At 40.5% G+C, this 21,942-nt stretch overlaps 1 protein-coding gene across 3 annotated transcripts; it reads left to right on the top strand.

Moving 5' to 3' along the window:
* The first annotated feature begins 9,059 nt into the window (after positions 1-9,059).
* Positions 9,060-17,793, top strand: LOC126416292 (uncharacterized). 3 transcript variants are annotated; one of them, XM_050083945.1, is made up of 3 exons: positions 14,858-15,398; positions 16,072-16,214; positions 16,450-17,793. In XM_050083945.1, the coding sequence occupies exons 1-3, from the start codon at positions 15,345-15,347 to the stop codon at positions 17,102-17,104; spliced, it is 852 nt and encodes a 283-aa protein (XP_049939902.1). In that variant the 5' UTR covers positions 14,858-15,344; the 3' UTR covers positions 17,105-17,793. The 3 variants fall into 3 exon arrangements, 1 of the variants encoding a protein (XP_049939902.1); XR_007575430.1 differs by lacking the exon at positions 14,858-15,398 and adding an exon at positions 9,060-10,448 and having other exon boundaries at positions 16,072-17,793; XR_007575431.1 differs by lacking the exon at positions 14,858-15,398 and adding an exon at positions 13,295-13,950 and having other exon boundaries at positions 16,072-17,793.
* The last annotated feature ends 4,149 nt before the right edge of the window (positions 17,794-21,942 follow it).

The following is a 21,942-nucleotide window of genomic DNA, read 5'->3' as shown; positions in this document are numbered from 1 at the left end:
CTTCAGAGCTCCAGTCGGCCGCATTACCACACCATGCCTCATCTACTTGTATTGTGTGTTCAGTCACCTCCTCGGCTCCCCCTCTCCCTCAGCTTACCATCGATTTTGACGCGACTCTCATCAAGTGTTCCTCACTGGTGGACAACCTCGCAGCTTCTATCGCCCAGCTTTAATCCGAGTGTTCTGTACTTGATGATCTCTGCACTTGTAACGCTGAACTGAACTGCACCGTATCATTGGCTACACAAACCCTCACGAAGCACGATGCCTCGTACAACGTCTGTCAACGCCACCGTCCCGCCAACACTGGCGACACACTGCATGGAACTTTGATGCTGTCACCGCGGACAGCTCCACTGGCACATCAGGTTAATAACTCTTGTGTGGTACCAATTCCTGTGCATAATGGCCTCACAACAGACGGGCCACCAGTGCGTCAGAAAGTGCACCGACTACCGCCACATAAACTACCACTGGCAGCTAAGACAGAAGTGGAGGAAATTCTGTGGACAGGTTTGTCCGTCTGTCGGACAGTAATGGGTCTTCGTCCATACATTTAGTTCCCAAAAAGGATGGTACAGTGTGTCCCTGTGGCGACTATCGCTGTCTCAATGCGTGAACTGTACTAGACAATTACCCTAGACCTCATATATGGGACTTCTTGCAAGTACTTAGCAGAGCACGCATCTTCAGTGTCTTGAACTGCCACGAGGCATATTTACAAATACCCATGAAACAGAGTGACATACCAAAGACAGTGTTGATCACACCATTCAGCCTCTACAAATTTTGTTACATGCCTTATGGTCTCAAAAACGCAGCCCAAACTTGGCAATGTTTTTTCACTTCTATTTAACTGCCATTATTGTTACACATACATTGACAATATTCTCATTTTTTCCTCCTCTGACAGAATACAAACCCCACCTGACCATGATACAGGACCTATTGACACACAACAGAGTCGAGATCAATAATGAAAAGTCACAACTTCGATGAACCACTGTCATTTTTATGGGGTACATCATCTCCTCCGAAGGTTGACTACATTCGCAATCTACCTCTCCCAGTGTTGTTTTGTGAATTACGCTGGTTTTTAGGAAGAATCAGTTTCTACCGTCTTAACCTACCACTGGCAGCAGCCATTCAAGCCCCTCTGACGAATTGACTGGTAAAAAAAACCTCTGGCAATCGCCGGGTACAGTGGTCTGACAATATGGTGAGAGCTTTTGAAGATCTGAAATCAGTATTAGCACATGTTGTCACTCTCACCCACCGTTTGTTAGACACATCTCTTTTACAGGTGACGCAAGCAATTTCGCAATCGGTGCAGTCTTTCTATAGCATGTCGGTGACATGACTCAGCCACCCGTTGTTTTTTTTTTTTTTTTTTAACTATCTACAGCTCAACTTATATGGTCAGCATTTGACAGAAAAGTGTTTGCAGTGTACAAAGCTGTAAAATATTTCTGCGCAGACATTTGAGGAAGGAACGTAACAATTGTCACAGATCATCGCCCTCTCGCAGATGCTATCTATAACCCCGATGATTTCCCTCCACATAGGTTTTGCCAGATGGACTTAATTTGTCAATACACAACAGACATCCGTTACATCCGAGGTTCAGAAAATGTGGTGGCCAACTACCTATTGTGTATCAATGCTATTTGATCCCACATTCATTTCAATGGAAATGAGCGTTTGGCGTCATTGGCCGGGAGGCCCCTCGCGGGGCAGGTCCGGCCGCCATATCGCAGGTCTTATTACATTCGGCGCCACATTGGGCGACCTGCACGCCGGATGGGGATGAAATGATGATGAACACAACACAACACCCAGTCCCTGAGCGGAGAAAATCTCCGACCCAGCCGGGAATCGAACCCGGGCCCAGAGGACGGCAATCCGTCACGCTGACCACTCAGCTACTGGGGCGGACATTCATTTCAATGAACTGGCCCACTTACAGTACAATAATACCAAACTACACAACCTCCAACTGGACCCTGCTACTTCCCACCAGATCGTTTCCTGCAACTACCGGGCTCAGTCAGGCCACTATGGTGCAATACGTCCGTGGGCACTGCCTGGTGTATTGTTCCATCCGCACTGCATCACCAAGTATTCACTATGTTACATAACCTTTCACATCCTGGTGCTTAGGCAACTACACACATTGTTACAGAATGCTTTGTGTGGCCGGGTGTGAAGGGGGATTGTGGTACTTGGGATCATGCTTGTATATAGGGCCAGCGCAGCAAAGTTGGCAGGCACACACAACATCCTCTAGGTACATTCAACATCCTGAAAGGCCACTTCTGACATGTGCTTCTGGATCTCATAGGACCATTACCCGTGTCTGATGGCTTCAGGTACGTCCTGTCTGTCACTGACCATGTTCCACGTTGGGTGGAGTCGATATCCCTGCAGGACATTACAGCAGATTCCGTAGCACAGGCATTTGTATCCTCCTGGATAGCTCAATTCAGCTGCCCTACATCCGTAACCACCGGCCAGAGTAGGCAGCTTGAATCCCTGCTATTTAACGAACTCTGCGTGCTCAATGGGGTGGACAGATTCCGCACTGTGGCTTACCACCCACAGAGCAATGGACTGGTCGAGTGTTGGCACAGGACCGTGAAAGTGGCCCTCATGTGCAACAGTGGTGAGTGGTCCGACACCCTTCCCTGGGTTATGTTAGGAATACGCACAACTTATAAGACAGACCTCTAGGCTTCAGTTGCGGAGCTCCTGTATGGCGAGACCCTAGTTCTCCCCACAGAATTCGTCAACGACGGAGCAACCGTCGACCTATCCGACCTCCTGCTCTAGTCAAGCATGTTTGGTTGCACAAAGCTGTGATCCTCATGCCCCTCCACAACCACACACCCGTTCTCGTGTTTTGCTGCACTTGGCTCTGGACTCTTGCGAGTTCATTGTGTTAAGAAATGACACAGTCAAACCGGCATTACAGCAGACTTACTCTGGCCCACACCAAGTATTGGCACGCACTGACAATACTACGGACATTCTCATCAGTGGCCATTGACAGACAGTTTGTCTTCAACATGTGAAACTGGCCTGGACGATCGAGGAATCTGTACCACAACCTCTTGAGTTAAGTGGTCCTCCTTGATTCGATGGCTCCAATCTCATACACATCGCACACTCCCCTGTGCCCCACCCTGATCATATGTGCACCAAGCCTACACCTTTGGGTAGCTCAGTTGTTACATGTGACAATATTCCACCCTCGCTTCGCTCAGGCACTGAGTGTGACAATCCACAACCTCAGGCCCAACCACATGTTGCGTGTGATCAGGGCCGGCGCAAGCCCAAGTGGCTCCCTGTCCGAGCTGCTAAATTGCCGCCCCCTTTTTTTTCTTTTCTTTTTTTTTACATAACATTTGTGGAATTTTATTTAAACAAATCTGTAGGAAATGTCAGCAATCAATCGCAATTTTTGTTTTTACTTTTCAGATCTACCTAGGTTTCGTCCACTGAGTGGCCAGTCTCAAAGCTTTTAATATGTGCTTACATCTAAACTGTCATGTTGACTGTTAACGTTCAGCATGACGGTACAGATGTAAACATAACTCAAAGCATTGAGAATAGCCACACTATGCCCAAAATCTATGTAGATCTGGAAAATAAAAACAAAAATTGCGACTGATTTGTGACACTCTCTACAGATTTGTACAAAACAATCGCTGGGCACCAGCTCAAGAATGGAGTCAAACCTGATTGAAAAAGTCTAGCTAATTTTAATAAGCCTTGTGAATTTACAAAAATGTTCAAATGTGTATGAAATCTTATGGGACGTAACTGCTAAGGTCATCAGTCCCTAAGCTTACAGACTACTTAACCTAAATTATCCTAAGGACAAACACACACACCCATGCCCGAGGGAGGACTCGAACCTCTGGCAGGACCAGCCGGACAGTCCATGACTACAGCGCCTTAGACCTCTCGGCTAATCCCTCGCCACATGAATTTTTACAGTTAACGTAAATAAACATTTTTCAATGGTTGTTAACAGATAATGTATTCAACGGAAAAAAAATATATTTACAATTTAATGATAATTTGGTTTGGACAATAATATTTACAATAACTATTTAATGTTGAACAAAATAAGAAACAACACAGTAAATAATCAAGACACTGATCATAATATAAAAATTTAAAAAAAATACTAGGCAAATCAAACCTTCCTGGCTTTTGCTTGTGCAAACTCTTTCACACGAACTATGTAGTTTAAGTCCTCTGCAAGCTCGTGCTCAATCGATATTGTTGCAAGATCATTCAAACGAGTTTGGCTCATCGTTGATTGGAGGTATGTCTCTATCAATTTCAGTTTTGAGAAACTCCTCTCTCCACTCACAACTGTCACTGGGAGTGTTAAGAGAATTCTCAGAGCAATGTTAACATTAGGGCAAAAATTATGTCTTCCTATAAACTTCAGAGTCTCTTTTGGACCTATTCCAGGTTTCAGCAATGTTGAAAGCATTTTTAGTTCTTCCCTCAACTCCAGTGCATCAATGTCGCTTGACTCATGTGGTAACGTTAGATCTTCTAGCTCTAATTCTGTAGCCAATTCTTTGGAAACCGTCAAGAAAGACACAAACATTTCTTCTCTTCTGCTGGTCTCAAAATATGCTTTCGTTTTTTCAAGCATTTCCACAGCCTCAGAAACATTTATGTCAGTGGTCTGGAGGGTCTTACTGACTACACTGATGTGAAGCAGAACGTCGAACCATATTACCAGAGAAGTCAGAAAGGTGTAATTTTTTATTTGATTTGCAAGTGACGTTGCTTCGTGAGCGCTCATGCCATCGAATTCTTCTGATATCAGAACCAGTGCATCATAAACGCCTCGAATTTGAAACCTCAGGGGAGTAAGTGCATCGACGCGACTTTCCCACCTAGTATCGCTCAGTGGCTTCAGCGACAGGTTAGGCAGATACTTCTTCAAGACATCCCAACGTCGAACGGAAGACGAGAAGACGTCGTACAAGCTTTTCACTGTCGAAAACATGGAAACAGCATATTTAGAAGACATAGCAGCATCGTTTACAACGAGATTCAATGAGTGACTGCTACATGGTACATAAAATGCTCTCTTGTTCATATCTGAAATTCTTTTCTGGAGACCAGACTTCTTTCCTTTCATGTTTGCTCCATTGTCGTATCCTTGCCCTCTCATATTACACAATAGGATTTTTTTTATCTTCCAAGAACTTGAGTACGACCTGCGTCAAAGTGGAGCTTGAAGAATCGGGCACTGGAAGAAATCCCAGGAAATGCTCCCGAATTCGGACGTCGTAAACCACGTCGAGTCTTGTCTCCTGGACAAAACGTACCACAACTGTCACCTGCTCAGCTTTTGAAATATCTGGTGCGCAGTCCAGAATTATACTGTAATACTTTGCAGATTACATCATTAATAGAATGTTGTTGGTTATAGATGAGCTCCATTAGTTTCTGTACTTTCAGGATCTATTTTTCCATCCTCGCCGCTGCTAGGTCGTTCTCTCTTTGGCTTTAAATATCGTTGTAGTGCATCCTTTTGCTTCTTATCGTCATCTTCCTTCAGCACCCGTCTTTTCCTATATTCACTCCCAGACAGTCTTTACTACCGTCGGACTTGTTTCGATCCAGCCTGTAAAGAACGACTACGTGAAAACAACTGTTGATGTCAGTGTACTAACTTTATTTGCAACATTCTTCACAGCCAATTTCCTGATATTCCACTGCATGTAAATGGAAAATTATATTACTGTAGGATATACTGTTCAGGAGATGAAGTCATAAGAATTGAGCCGCATGAAATTGAATTTCAGGCCAAATTTCACTACAGACGCAGGCGAAACGGTCAAAAAGTGTGGCGGAAGACTATGGAGAGAGGAAGAATAAGGAGATGGAGTAACATAATAATGCAATAAATAGACACCCGGGCATTGATGGGTACTAATGCTAGTCGACATATATTAACTCACTGGACTGCAGTTGTTCATTTCAAAGAACTTATGCTAGACATCTGTCATAATTTCCACGTGTCACTTCTTACGTGTCTGATTATGGAATAAGGAGCAACAAATTAGTCATCGCCATATCACTTCACTTTTCTTTGCTTCATTTTCATTCTAGCTATTGGACGACGCGTGCTTATTTGCCGACTTGCCAATTTTTGAAGAAACAGATCATAAGAAAAATAAATTTTCCTATTCTGCAATCTTGAAGGAGAAAAATTCTAACTTACGAGTAACGTGCATGCACAATACTAATTGTACGTTATATGAAAAGCACTTTCCTATTACATCCCAAGTTGCAAGAGATTCGGACGCACAAATTCTTCTGTTCTTACGAAACGCAATGAAAGTGCTTGTGACCAATCATGACTCTCTCGGCCAAATATTGAAACGAATTCTGTAGTTTTCGTTGTAGAGAACGCAACAATACCTATTGCCTGGAAAGGGGAAGTGGTGACGCGGCAGTGCCAGGAACGAGGTCACGTGACGAGGTACAGCGGGGCTACGGTTAAACTAGTGCCCATGAAGAAGAAGCTTCACAATGAGTATGTGACCGATGACATATATAAATGTATTATCGGGCAGCAATTTCTATGGCATTACGAACAATAGAAAGAAATACGAACTTTGCGAAAACTGCACAACTTTTGTCAAACAGAAATGAGCTTCAAAGCTAGCAAGGAAACCCTTAGAAGCAATGTTCTGTCTATGAGTTTTCGTTTTAGAAGGTGTCAAAATTAACATTTTGTTTTGTGCGGACGAGAGGGCATTGTTGCTAAAAGACCATACTTTCTCAGGTTTTCATCAGAATCAAAGTGACCAGTAGTCTACTGAGATGAAACATGGATTCACATGCATTATACAGTAAAGAAATGTTGGCAGAGTAATAGTGTGCGAGTAATATTGTCAAACAAAAGTGCCGGTCAGAGTTTAATTGTTGTTCATGCAGGCAGAGACAGGTGTTTCATGGCTCAAAAACCAAAACGTCCGACTATCACTCAGAAACGGATAGCTAAAATTTTCAAATATACGTCGAAAGCCGGCCGGGGTGGCCGAGCGGTTCTAAGCGCTACAGTCTGGAACCGCTACGGTCGCAGGTTCGAATCCTGCCTCGGGCATGGATGTGTGTGATGTCCTTAGGTTAGTTAGGTTTAAGTAGTTCTGAGTTCTAGGGGACTGCTGACCTCAGAAGTTAAGTCTCATAGTGCTCAGAGCCATTTGAACCATACATCGAAATCCCACCTTATGCCAGGCTTATTAGCAATGTCTTTATCCCGTGTAATTATTCGCAACGTATTTACCCATTCGGAATACTTCTAGCCATTGTAGGTGTTGGACATGTTTGACTGTAGTAATGTTCAACCATTTTTTCCATAATGCGGGAAGAATAAAACACTCAGAAACTCTAATTTAGGTTAAGTAGTGTGTAAGCTTAGGGACTGATGACCTTAGCAGTTAAGTCTCATAAGATTTCACACACATTTGAACATTTTGAACTTGGAAACTGCCATTGAAGGGCTTAGCAAAATTGCTTCAGGCTTAACATGTAACCGCAGTATCTAACATTGCATTCGAATTTCCAAATTAAATTTCGTCTTCTGCAAACTTAGTTCTGAGTAAACGCACGGCACGTAAGAGGCTGGCAGCGCCTCGCTCATAAGAATACATGAATGTTGAGTTTACCCTTAAAAGAAAGAAAGAAGGGGGGGGGGCAGATTTGCTGCCCCTCAGAAAGTGCCGCCCCGTGCAGGCGCACGTTTCGCACGTGCCTTGCGCCGGCCCTGCATGTGATGTTACCCCGTCGCACGTGTTGGCACCCAATGCCCCCACAGTGTGTTCCAGTGCTTCACCAAAACTAGTTTATTTTTCCAAGCCATCCCCCCTAGTACACCCTACGTCCACTGTCGATGAAATTTGCATCTCAATCACTGCCTCTGGCTGTCCACACGATGAGCTTTCCTTAAAGCTCCACGAGGGATCTGTCTTCATAGGGGACACTTCACATGAGTCCACTCCCACGTCACATATCACCATTCTGTGCACAGTCCCTATCCCAAACGTGGTGGATATGGCTGGCACAGCTGCGACGTTCAGCACCGACAGTACGCTCAAGATTTGCATCCCCCTCTCCACCTGTACTTCAGTGCTCAGTGCTCATATCTTTCATGCCAGTCCAGTTCACGTGTGAAGGTTGACCGATGTGTACTCCCCACTGGATGGCGCATCATCCCATTGCTAGGTACACCCTGCAAAGACAGTATGGACTCTTTGCACCCACATCTTATCAACCAGAGGGCGTCCCACAACACCACTACACAGGAACACACCCACATCCTCGCCCCCAGTGCTATGCACTCCCTGAGAGGGGGGGGGGGGGGGGGGGGGTGCTCTGTGGCGACCATCGACTGCTGTGTGCCAAGTGCAGAGTAAATTGTCTTTGGACTGTTGTGTTCTTTGGACGGTGTGGGCTTTTGACTTACTTAGATGTTTAAGTTGTCTGAAATGTTTTTCCTGTGTGTGGTGTAATTATACGATCCATAATAAAAGTGCCCAATCGTAATCAACTGGAGTTTTCTGTGCGCGGTCAGTCAGTATGGCTAGAAAACCCACATACATAATTATATTTGAAAATATAGTAACATACCATAGGGTTAGATTAAGGGTAATGCATGCGATGTATGTCGGTCGAGAGCAGCAGCGTGTGAAAAGTTGCATGTAGGTCAATTGTCTAGTCGAGCAAATTGCACTAGGTTACTGCATGCGAGCAGTGTGTTCGCTACGTTTGTACACACGTAGTACACACCTTTCTAAGAAAATATTTTCCGTAATTTTATATACACAATTTTTCCCACATTTAGTTGTATGTACATGGATGTTTAATTTTACATGCTTCGTGCAAAGTATATTAATTAAATAGATTTTTTATCATGCACAGTTAACAAGATAGTGATATATTAAATTTGTGTACAACGGCGAGTTTATATCAGATCCCTTCCAGCCAACACATGTGGTGTGGAAAGGGCAATTAAAATAAAATTAGTCAATGTAGATTTTATTACGTAAGCATTTAATAAAATTTTACTCAATATAGTAATTGGTTACTGATTAGCATCGCTAGCGCGAAATCGCTCACGACGAACTCATGGTTAACGCTAAAAAAAATTTGGTCTAGGCAGAAATACATTAGCTCTAATAGTTAATTTTATTGGTTAACAGGAGTTTCAGTCAAGGTGAATTACAAAGTCTTTTTCAGTCCCGAGCGTAATTAAATTTCATTCTAACACAAACTTCCGATGTTACAGTAATTTTTTTTCGGAATGAATTGACTCGTTTCTGATGTATTGTCGGTCGGGAGCTACGAGTATCAGCGTGTACGGTACATTTAACCAAAGTTTATAAAAGTATGTTTTACAGATATATGCGCTTTGTCACGCGTAACGAAAACAAAATAACAGATGATACAAGACCACCTACAATAAATCAGACCTTAAGGCAGATACCGATAGTTGACAATATGGCGGCAATCGTGGGGGAAACAAACCAGCGTGCTTGTCACTTCAGCGCGCTTGTGTTTCCATAACATGTGTGTGTAACATTGTGTATGTGACGTTCAAGAGAAGCGAAAGCATTTATTACTAATCTGTTATGTATGCTAGATGCTGTGAATGTCGTCACAAGTGCAACGCTATTATTTATTTTCTAGATTCTGTAGTAAGCTCGGCATAATTTAAAGTGTAAACTGTTCTTGTGATGGATCGTAGCTGTTGTGTACCAGGATGTAAATCCAATTACGGCAGATCATACGATACCTCAAGTTTCCCAAAGAAACAGCATTGAGGAACAAATGGATTAAACTAATTCATAGAGATAATTTTGTAGTGAACGATAAAAGTGTGGTATGCGTTTTGAACCTAAGTTTGTGGTTAGGGAAGACATTTTTCCTGTGGAAAACAGTGAACCAATACGTGTGCCACGAAAAATACCAAAACTAACAAATGATGCAATTCCAACTATCTTTCCTAATCAACCTTCTTATCACACAGTACCAGTTCCTAAGGAAAGGAAGAATCCTGAAGTTCGTGTTCAACAGCTACTGTAACGTGATGAATGTAGTTTCAGTAAGTGGTGCGAAAATGACAATATACCTGACTTTCAGCATTTGAAAAGCGAAGTGCAGAAAAGGAATGTTTGTCCATTTACAATTTTAGTAAAGGATGACTATGTATCTTTCATTAAATTAAAGGATGATTCAGTCAGTGATGTGCCATAAGTTTCAGTGTGCTTCAAGATACCAAGTTCCTTGGAAGTAAAAGTGTTTCACAAAAATGTGTGTTTGCCTACAGAAACCTTGAAATGGATATTACAGTCTAGGGAGGAAGAGAACTTGAAATTGACAAGTGGACGAAATTTGATAACCTGGTGAGTCACCTAAATGGTTTCACAGATAACTCTACTGGCACCATTGACAAGATTATAATTTTAGTCAATGTTCTCAAACAAGCACTGAAAGCTGGTAGTGATTTTGACACTGAAATAGCACCTAAAATAGAATTTGTTTTGGAGCAATTACAACTTGCAATAACAAAGCAAAGTAGATATTCTCCTGAGCTTTCGATATGGGCAGCAACCATTTCCTTTTCATTTCTTGGTGCCTACCATCACCTGAGAAAAACAAATGTGTTAACATTACCTCATCCTGTCTAAGGCAGTTTCTATGCAAAATGGGTCCAAATAAACCTTGTATTGGTCCATCACAGGTAGCTTTTTGAGAGAAAAAAATAAATTTCTTCAGGAAAGTGACAAGGTAATTTCAGTGATGCTAGATGAAGTTTACGTTAACTCAAAATTCTCTTATAAGGCAGGAAAGATACTTGGTGTTGCTGAGAATACTTCAGATACTACAACGGCAGGTACAACACAGGTTTTCATGGCATCACCTTTACATTCTGATTATAAAGAAGTAATAGTTCTCTTTCCTGTAAAAAATGTTAATTCTGATACACTACTGAAAATGACAATTGATGTATTAAAGTTAATGCATGAGCTTCAGTATTATGTTATATGCCTGGTAACAGATAACCATAGCACTACTAGTAAAATGTATCAGCTTATGTATCGCTCCATCCAAATTTCTCTTTCTTCTGTTTGACAGTGTGCACTTGCTTAAGTGTATCAGAAATAACTGGTTGAATGGAAAAAATGAATCCTTCATAATGCCAAATATTGAGGAACAATTTGCTTTCATCAATACCTTCCTACACAGTGATGAAGGGAATGCTGCATGTGAATATACCATCAGTGAAGCAAAGTTTTCAGATTTGAGGAACCTGTTTCATTCTGAGAAAAATAAACTGTTGAAACTTGCCCCAAAGCTATTGAGAGACAGAATGGTATCCTTGCTCTCAGTGTTTTTGATTCTAAAATGTGGCAGCACTAGAAATTTTGAAAAGACAGGGGATTGAGATTTCTGATGGCACTATTCAATTTTTAAAATTAACTATTAAATGGTGGACAGTTTCTAATGTACAGCATCCCATGAAAGGCAGATACACATCAGATGATAATTCTAGCCTAATCACTGGACCTACTAACACCAAACTTGTATTTTTTGAAAATTGGAAAACATATCTTATATCTGGCATGCATTGCCTATTCATGGAAAATTAACCAATGAAACATATACTGCTTTCTCTCACACACTTGCAACAACAGTTCAGTTATGCAGATACATTTTTAACACTTACAACTGGTCCTACATTCTTACAGCAAAATTACATACTGATGCTTTAGAAGCAAGATTTGGAGCTTATACAGGGTGGCGCAGATGGATCGGGTGGTTTTAAAATACTTGTCAAACTGTCAATTGTAAAGGTATTGGATTGAAATAAAGTGCAAAATGTGTAGTTACAATGGAAGTTTATTAACAAAAAAATAGTAATGTTAGTTTTTAAAAATTACATCCATCAAATGCCCTCCTTCTCGAGCGACGCATTCTTGGAGTCGGTCCTTAACGTTCCGCATTGCCCGCTCAAGCACATCACCAGGAATTGATGTGATTTCGGTGTGAATTGCTGCCTTCAACTCCTGAATGGTCCGGGGTTTGTTCATGTAGACCCTTGCTTTTAAATAGCCCCATAAGAAAAAGTCACATACCGTGAGGTCCGGCGAGCGAGGGGGCCAATGGACATCTCCATTACGGGAAATCAAACGGCCAGGGAACAGAGCGCGTACAGCTTGCATTGATATCCTAGCGGTATGTGCAGTTGCCCCGTCTTGTTGGAACCACATATTGCCCATGTCGTAATTGTTCTCTTCAAGTTGTGGGAGAAGAAAATCTTCAATCATGTTCACATAACGCTGCGAATTAACAGTAACCGCCTGCTCCCTTTCATTTTCAAAAAAGTAAGGACCAATTATCCCTACCTTAGAAACCCCACACCAAACCGTCACTTTGTCACTATGGAGAGGCCGTTGGTGTAGATCTCTTGGGTTAGTGTCGGCCCAGTAACGGCAATTTTGCTTGTTTACGTATCCGTTAATGTGAAAGTGAGCCTCGTCAGACATCATGATAATCAGGTTTACATCTTCCAATAACTCCAACATCTGTTGGCTAAACTGAAGCCTTTGAAGATGGTCTGTTGGGAGAATCTTCTGTACCAACAGGATTTTATAGGGGTGGAATTTCAGTTCTTCGTTAAGAATCCTTTGAAGGCTCCGACGTGACATTCCAAGAGCTTGAGCACGACGTCTCGTTGATCGACGTGGGCTCGCAGTGACATCGCGTCTCACACGCTCCACGTTCTCAGGCGTTGTTATTGTTGGCGGTCTAGGCGTCCATTTTGGAGCACATGAACCAGTAGTGCGGAAATTATGCACCCAACTCAATATCGTATCTCGCTTAGGAACACTACCGCGAGGTGGGATGTTGAAACGCCGGCGAAAGGCACGCGTCACAGCAACAATTGACTCGTTATTGCGTATGAACTCTTCCACTGCGAAAACACGATGCTCAACGGACCACGTAGCCATCGCGACTGACTGCCAGCCTGCAACTGAAACTTCCCGTCCCCCCCACAACAGGACGAAGTCGCCGAACACCTGGCTCCCCCCCTCCAGACGTACAGTCCACTTCAAAACCACCCGATCCATCTGCGCCACCCTGTAGAAGGCTAAGCGGCTGCACATATAATGTTTTAGTTGAGAAAATCTTGGAATCTGAGAGGGAACTCAAAGTAATAAGTCTACTAAAGCTCAGATCTAATTAACATGGTGAATTTACATCAAATGATTTTGCAGCAAAAGTAAATTACAGCATTAAACACCAAACGTATGAAAATTTAGATAAATCAGAACCTGCTCTAAAGGAACTAGGAAACATTCCCATGATGGATGAAGATTTGAAAGTCTCGGTTTGTAATGATAGCTTGAAAAGCTGCAAAAAGGTGAGAAATGTTCAGGCTGTGAAGAAATGTTACAGACAGAGGATGAAATTTTGTTGCAATGTGGAACCAAAGAACTTCTTTCCTATTTCAACCAACTGAATCGTGGGGGATTGAAGTGTCCTTCTTCTCCAATGATTTCCATGTGTAATTAGCAGCATATATGAACCAGAATTTCTCAAACTAGAAAATCAAAGAGATGCAGTACTTGCGTTAGGAACTGAATTGTGTGAAAATGCCACTAGTAACCTCAGTGATGTGTGCAAACGTGGTATTCCTTTAAAGACAATAATCAAGAAAAGTATTAAAGTGCTTTCAAATATTTTTATTAATAATTACGCAAAACTCTTGAATGAAAACTGTGTTTCAAAGGAAATTGCTCGAACATTAGTCAAACAAAAAAGAGGAACTCATGAAGACACTGCAGCAAAAATAACACAACGCAAAGCTTGGCCAAGCTGAGCAGCAAATAAATCTAACAGGTGCTCAAAATCAAATCACTTCTAGCATATTACGTAATGACAGTGACTAGAATTAACTGCATATTGTTTAATACAATTTTGAGCTTTAGTTACACGCTTCATTTATTATTGCTATGTAGCTTCTGTTTTGCAAATTATTATTAGTGTCTAAATATGCCATTTACATGTGTTGTGTAGTAGTTGTTTGGATTTGATTTTGAGTTGCATCTCCAAATTTTACTTCGTCATAGTACTAAAAAAAAAAAGGTCGTGTGGCTAGGGCCTCCCGTCGGGTAAACCGTTCGCCTGGTGCAGGTCTTTTGAGTTGACGCCACTTCGACGAACTGCGCGTTGATGGGGATGAAATGATGATGATTAGGACAACATAACACCCAGTCCCTGAGCGGAGAAAATCTCCGACCCAGCCGGGAATCGAACCCGGGCCCTTAGGATTGACAATCTGTCACGCTGACAATTCAGCTACCGTGGGCGGGCAACAGAGTACTTCTTACTTAATTTGTGGCTTTAGTGACAACTTTTTAAGTTTATTACTTAATTTGTGGATTTAGTGACAACTTTTTATTAAAGTTTGAATATAGAAAAATACATAACAATACGACATTTCTTACGCAGTTTAGAGTCTACTTTCCATTTATGAAGTTTGTAAATTATTCGTATTAGGGTAGCGCTGAAATACTTGGCCTAAGACTGCCGCCATCTTGGCTTCTGTGTTGTGGTCTTGGATGATACCTCAAATACCAAAAAAATAGTGCCCTAGGAGAACTAGCTGGATGAAAAATTCGTTAGAAGGACGATTTTTAGAGTAAGATCGATGAATTTGTGGATTATAGGTTAGGAGAAAACGTCTGAATCAGCGATATAAATTTCAGAATGGTATGTTCGATGTGTTGAGTTTCCTGCTTATATATTCTGTAAGACCATTAATTCTTAGAACTGCTACAAATATTTGTTTCTAATCTTGATGCACCTTGAAAAACATCATAGATCAATATGCTTAAATAGTAGTTATTACAACATTCATTGGCCACAAATGGAGAGTATGAAAAAATAGCCCACCCAAGGAAACAAAGGCACATTTTATATCGAAAAAGTACGAACACTACAGTATACGTACGTAACATGTTTCATGACACCCAAGGTCGTTTGGTCGCTGTCGCTGTGTTCCGGCCGGGGTCAACTGCCTGGGTCCAAACGTCAGCATGGCGGCGTCACTGTCCCACTGAGATAATTGTCCTTTCAGGGCACTATCTGGGCAAGCACCCATGCCAGCAAAAGGTTGGCATGAGAATAGCACGAGAAGAAATAATAAAAAACTTGTGACAGATAAAAATGTACCTTAGCAACAGGATGGATTTTTGGGTATATAAGGGAGGGAAACAGAAGGTCCACACATCATGTGCTCAGTTTCTGCAGTTGCCAGATCATCCCTGATGGAGGAAACCACAACAGTGAGTATACATCTCCATAATGGAATCTTTGTATAAACTTGCACGTAGTGTCATTTGTGGAAACCTTAATAATGCAATTGATGCATTAGATCTTGGTTTACCACATAGTATTGAAGACGATAGTTTGTTAAATTTTGTTATAACAAAATGAAATTTATGTTGGATGCATATCGCTTACCAGAAAGTTATATTTTTACTGAGAGTGGTAATGTTCCCATTGTAAGCGAAAAAATTAATGATGCTCTTCAAGCAGCTGAAAAAATTACACTTAATACACCAATTCCGTGGCCAACAATGTGCTTACTTACTATGTGCAATTTTCCACAAAGCACATTTTGGCAAAGCAGATTCAAAATTACCATGCTGTATATTGACATTTCTTCCAAAGAATGTACTTGGACAATTTGTGAATTATGCTTGTCTAAATTAACAGAAAATTGGCAAAAACAATCAGTACAATGTATTCTTCCAAATAGTAAAATTCATTTAATAAGCAAAAGTCCTTATTATAGTTTTGGGGAAATTTCTCCGCCTCATATTAAGCAATATGGACACTGGTGCATGTTTTGTGCAAACATACTGTTATTTAGAAGTGTACGTTGTGGTAGTGGCCTCCCTAGTGTATATGATTCAGAAGATGAAGATTCTAATTTTGTTGAAAATTTGCTTGCAGATTGGTAATGGACAACATCATCGAGGTCTTGCAGATGCTGTACACTCTTCTGGAAGCTCAGGTTCCGACTCCATCCCTGAAAGCACTTATGTACTTGGTGACGAGATTACACATCTACATGGCAACACGAAATGGACTCTTAGGTGAATACACAACCTTCTTTTGAGCTATTTGATTCAATTAGAAATTTCTTCGCAACCACCATCTGCCTCTGCTTCAACGACCTTATTAGAATTTCTGAAACCTCAGAGTGATGGTATTTCACTGACGTTATTATCATCAGAGGACTGGATGATGTTAATAAATTGTGTATACGAATTAATATTATCTCACAAAACTAACCTGGAGAATTATCCATGACTGTATCTACTCCTCCAGACGATGCCGATGCCGTTTCCACACTGACTCATTTATTGCCACCAGAGTTAAAAAAACGAGTCGACGCATCAGAGCATTCGCGGCCATATCCGACATCAACTGGCTCAATGTATTGTTATATCTCTACTTGCAAAAACGGCCAAGTTGCGGACAAGTATGGCTTAGAGGATCAAATAAACGATTACCTGGTGAGTATGAAATTGTACAATGGCAAAGTTTCATCGAAGGATCCCTCCCTGTATTGGAAGGGGAAAACTTTGGAATTAATGATCAGTGCAGAACATGGCTCGACAGTCATGGAACACGTAAATGGCCTCATAGCAAGCGGCAGCCAACCATTACAGGTAAAGGGTGCAATGCTGAAACCACAGCGAAAAAGGTACTTTCCCTATTAATATCTTATAATTGCATTCCTCCAGAGAACAACATCCAGAGAATACCATCGACTCATCCGTATTTTATTAATTTAATTGATCCAAAGTTTAAAAGGTATTTGGAGATGGGAATGGAGTTGTTCCAAAATACTATTAATGAATTGTATTTAAAAGGTTTGGAAAATTTACATGGTTCCAGTTCAGAAGATAATATTTCTATTCCCATGCTACAGTCGTATGGGAATATTATTACACTTTGCAAGATTCTTTATGTTGGTTAAATAAATTACTTTTATGTCAATGTAATGATGATACAGATGAAGCTACAAAATTTTTAACAAATTTAGTGTGGTTTAACCATAATGGTTTATCTCAGTGGCAAGATGTGAATGCTACAGAATGTTATGTTTCTAATAAAAAATTGAAAACTTTGTTTGGTTGGACCACCTAAAACTATGGTAAAATTTGGTTTGTCGATTGTTAATTTCTCTCACATTAACTGTTGGACACAATGGACGATGCAACAATTAGACTAATCAATTTGCCCTTCAAGAAGCTGTAAATAGACATGTTATTGTTGGTAATGAAATTTCATTGGGAGAAGGTGCTATTGAAGATTTTAAAAAGTTTGTGAAGTGATAGCATGTGACATTCATGTAAAATATAAAGGAGACGCCGTTTTACGACGTACTCCATTGTTATTAATATCTAATTCTCAACCTATAATATGTTCTCATCCTGATTTCAATAATGTACGTGTGAGAACTGTTCAGTTGGAGGGAATTTGATGAACTGAAAAATGCATTTGAAAAACCGTATCCACTTGCTTTTTTAAAATTTATTACAAATGTATAATGTGAAATATTAAATAATTGTAACACTTGTTTGTACTACATATTGTTTATTGAAACTCAAAATTAATGTAACACTGTACTATACAAATTTGTTTACAATATATATAATAAAAGTATGACGATTGTTTCATTTCATATTGTCCCTTATATATTGATGACTCCTCATTCCTTGTTGCATTATACATATAAATCATATCAGAAGTTTGAACTAACTAAACTTAAACTTAAACTACTTGTACTTAAAACACGTGTAGGATTTATCCCAACATGAAAACTGGCTTGAACATTAGTATCATGAAGGCTAATATTGTAGCCTGCAGAAGCAATGTCAGCGTTCTCTATTAAACTGTTGTATCCAGAATTATCTCCATTCATTACTAAACTAACAGCTCCTATTAGTTGCTTTTGAATTTGTGTTGGTTCTATTGGCATTGTAAAAAAATTATCACAAGTCATGAAATGATTACAATGCTTTTCGCCATTCGTTCTGCATCATTGAGGTACATCAGATGAATTAGCAGTAATTGGAAAAATATCAAAATTACATGCTTTTGGTATTTTAAGAAAACCTATGTAGGGTTATATTCATAATTAACAACAACACTTCCTGTACATGCATCGGTATCTACTTCAGAAATACATGGTTATATCTGTTTTCAACCCATATTATGTGAGCCTTTCTCTTTTGTGCTTGACACACATTAATAGTATTTCAAATTAATAGGTTGTCCAAATTGATGAGCAGGAACTGTAGTTAAAAAAGCATCTTCATTATTTTGATATCCATATCATGAGTTCCAAATTAGAAATAAATCTCGTTTATGGTCAATACTAGTTGTTTCCATAGGTGCTGAAGCACCAAATGCAGTAGGCTTTACTTTAACACCAGGAATTTTCATGTTAATACCAATACTAGTAATCATATTTTTATTTTGATTTAAAGTTGCAAGTTCTGAATTCGACGAATTAGTTGGAAAAGCAATCCTAGGGTTATGGGCAATTACTTTATCAGAGCAATGAACAATTCTACTACTATCCAGAAGTAAATCAAATTCAGATGGTGTCATGTACAAAAACGGTATATCGACAGGAATTTCAGCTAAAGGTGTTATCATAAAAACAGCACTTTCATAAGTTATTACTTTGTATGCCAGCCCATATGTAAAATATCTATGTCCTTTCCTATATCATGTTAAGTTTCCCGTGTCTAAAATGGATGGTGCAGGCAAAGATACATCACGTATATATGCAGAATCACCCATTCCACTTGATGCTGCTGCAGTGCCTGGTAATGATTTCTTTCTTTCTTGGCTCGTTTGCCTTTTGCGATTGTGCTGTACATTTTCCTGAATCTACATCCACACCACTCATATTTGTGTCAAAGTCAGAATATGGAACCAATAGTGCACCTGTGTTGTGATCATCTGATTCTTCTTCGAACGCTCTAAGTCATCTTCACAGAAGTTGTCTTCGTGATGAGTGGTAGTTTCTCCAGTTGATGCTAATGATGTATTTCCAGAAGTTATGGTCGCTCGTGATCTATAGGCAGACCACGACATACACAAGACATTAGCCATTGTTAATATGCATAACGTTTCTGGCCTTCATGCATTCGATTCAAATTTGGACGTTACCAAGGTGACCAATCATAATTCTGAAGGCAAGAAACGTTAATATTATATTCAGTATATAATACAACAATTATAAACAAAAACATAAGATAAAGAAATTCACATACCTTGTTGTTTGGCATCAGGTTTTTTCGGACTTTCACTTTTTCAAGTTTCTTTTCAACAAATGTTTTCAATTTCAATCTGTACCTTCCTGCAAAGGAACACCAATTTCTTGTATGACTCCAATCAACGGCGAAGTCTATACTTCCTTTAGCAACCAACTGCTGTACTCATTGCCTAAATTCTTCTCCAGTAAAAACATGTTCTCGAGTTTGTTTTAGTAAGCGATCGTACCCAACGTCATGTTCTTTAGCAATGGCATCAGCTCTACTTCGTGGTGCGTCTATGTTTATAGGGTTTCCAGGCCCAACATAATCGCTACCTGGGAACGTTAATCCTTTATTTTTCACTCTTTCAACTAATTTCGTTGTCCTGTATGCGACTCCAGCATCTGCTAAAGCTGTTATACCAGCAGCACCAGCTATTTGTGCTGTTGATAACGAGGTGCTGAAGGTCGCGCCATCTACTGCTGTTTCAGTCACTCCAGGTAACAGCAGCATTGTTTCAGCTGTATTCATTTCTATTGCTGTGTGACCTTTCTCACCATACTGATATGGATGGCGCTGGCACACTCCAATACTGGCTTCTTCTGCCAGCTTTAGCTCCAATTCAAATTCAACAACTTCTTCGTCTAAATCGTCATATGCTGGATTTTGACCAAATCTAATTTCATTTGCAGCATCTTGCCTACCAACTGCCCTTATACTGTTGCTTCTATTAGCATTAAAATTGTTCCCCCTTTCCGCCATTTCAATATCGTCCACCAGTCCTGGATATAAAGTTCCTCCATTGTACTGTATTGAAATATATTGTCCTGTGCTCAAATACTCATTTAACCACGACATTGTGCTGACTAAAAAAGATTTACTTGTATCTCCGTTTATATACATAAAAGGATAAAAATCTGTCACCACATGGCACTCTAATTTTAAAATTTCTGCACGTGCTAACCTTTTGCTGGCGTGGGTGCGTGCCCAGATAGTGTTCCAATAGGACAACTATCTCAGCAGGACAGTGACGCCGCCAGGCTGATCTTTGGACCTGGGCAGTTAACCCTGGTTGGGACACAGCGACCAAACGACCTTGGGTGTCATGAAATATGAAATATGGCACACGTGTGACGCATCGTTTCGACACCCAAGGTCGTCATGGGTGTCATGAAACATGGCACTGCGTACTGTACCATACTGTAAATAAGACTTTGCAGAAGTGTAAAATGGACGAACAGAAATATTTATCGATATACATCAAACTCACAGAAGATTTCAAATGGAAAGAGCTCAAATACAGAGGTTAGTCAACATACATTGCAGTTTTGCAGCTATTGCAAATTAATATTCGTGTGATTTTTTTTTTGCAAACAAATCGCTAACACTCTTTCATAACACTGGTGAATTCTATTTTACATTACGTTTTAAAATAAGTCTACTTCTTTCAATCCCCATTGTGGACTTGGTCCACTCGATTCCAAAAAAATCTTCTGTCAGAGGTGCCGAAACGATGTTCCAGCGTGTTCCAGCTCAAAGTCAGTCCTGTACTCCACTATTGTATTCACAATATGACGATCCCTGTATGTTCTGAAGGAATCTCGCCCGTGATGCTTAGAATTTTTTGTGCTGCTTTGAAACATCAGCCAATACATGCAGTGATCATTTGTGTTACGTGCAGTATCCGTCACGCCATGCATGTTTTGTGCTTGTTATAACTGCTTTGTTGAGGAAACATTTTCCCGGCACATTATCTATTACTTTTTCAATGCCTCAGTGGCACATAACAGGATTGTATAATTTTAATAAGTACAGTATTTTTATTGTCAGTCTTCTCTTATGTACTCATGAAATATCTGTACCAGAATCAGTTGCTTTAATGTCATGCTCTTTGGTAGAAAAGTGTACAACATACGAATATCGATGACTCTGCAAAGAAAGTGCTTTCCTGAAATATCACTTGTATTCGTCGAGTTTCCACCATAGCAGTCTTGCGGCATAACAGGAAAAGTGTGTGTGTGTGTGTGTGTGTTTGTGTGTGCTCTGAATAAGATGGTGGAAGTTATGCCTATTTTTTTCCACTCCTTCCACCACACCATTGTTCATCCGCTTCTCCACCTCGCTCCCCCCACACAGCAGCGATCTTGAGACTGAGCAATCTATAAAATATGGCCCACTTTGACGTTGCACACCATAAAGGAGGCCCTTGAAAGAATTTGGGTTCACTGGGCCTGGTTTAAAGACTGATTGAAGAAAAATATGGTTCAAATGACTCTGAGCACTATGGGACTTAACATCTGAGGTTATCATTCCCCTAGAACTTAGAACTACTTAAACCTAACTGACCTAAGAACATCACACACATCCACGCCCAAGGCAGGATTCGAACCTGCGACCATAGCAGTCGCACGGTTCCAGACTGAAGCGTCTAGACCGCTTGCCCACTGTGGCTGGCTTAATTAAAGAAATTAAATATTTGTTTCATTAACATTTTTAGCCTGACAGTTTTGAATAATTTCCAAAAATTCTCAATATCAATTTTACT

Source organism: Schistocerca serialis, chromosome 8 (assembly GCF_023864345.2).
Source record: "Schistocerca serialis cubense isolate TAMUIC-IGC-003099 chromosome 8, iqSchSeri2.2, whole genome shotgun sequence".
Taxonomy (NCBI): Eukaryota; Metazoa; Arthropoda; class Insecta; order Orthoptera; family Acrididae; genus Schistocerca; species Schistocerca serialis.
Note: the sequence above shows the minus strand (reverse complement) of the source record. Positions and strands in the feature narration are given on the sequence as shown.

Coding starts and splice junctions, on each gene's coding strand:
- LOC126416292 (XM_050083945.1), top strand. CDS start 15,345: ATGTGCTCAGTTTCTGCAGTTGCCAGATCATCCCTGATGGAGGAAACC. Junction 15,399..16,071: donor TGATGGAGGAAACCACAACA/GTGAGTATACAT, acceptor ATTTGCTTGCAG/ATTGGTAATGGACAACATCA. Junction 16,215..16,449: donor AACACGAAATGGACTCTTAG/GTGAATACACAA, acceptor CTACTCCTCCAG/ACGATGCCGATGCCGTTTCC.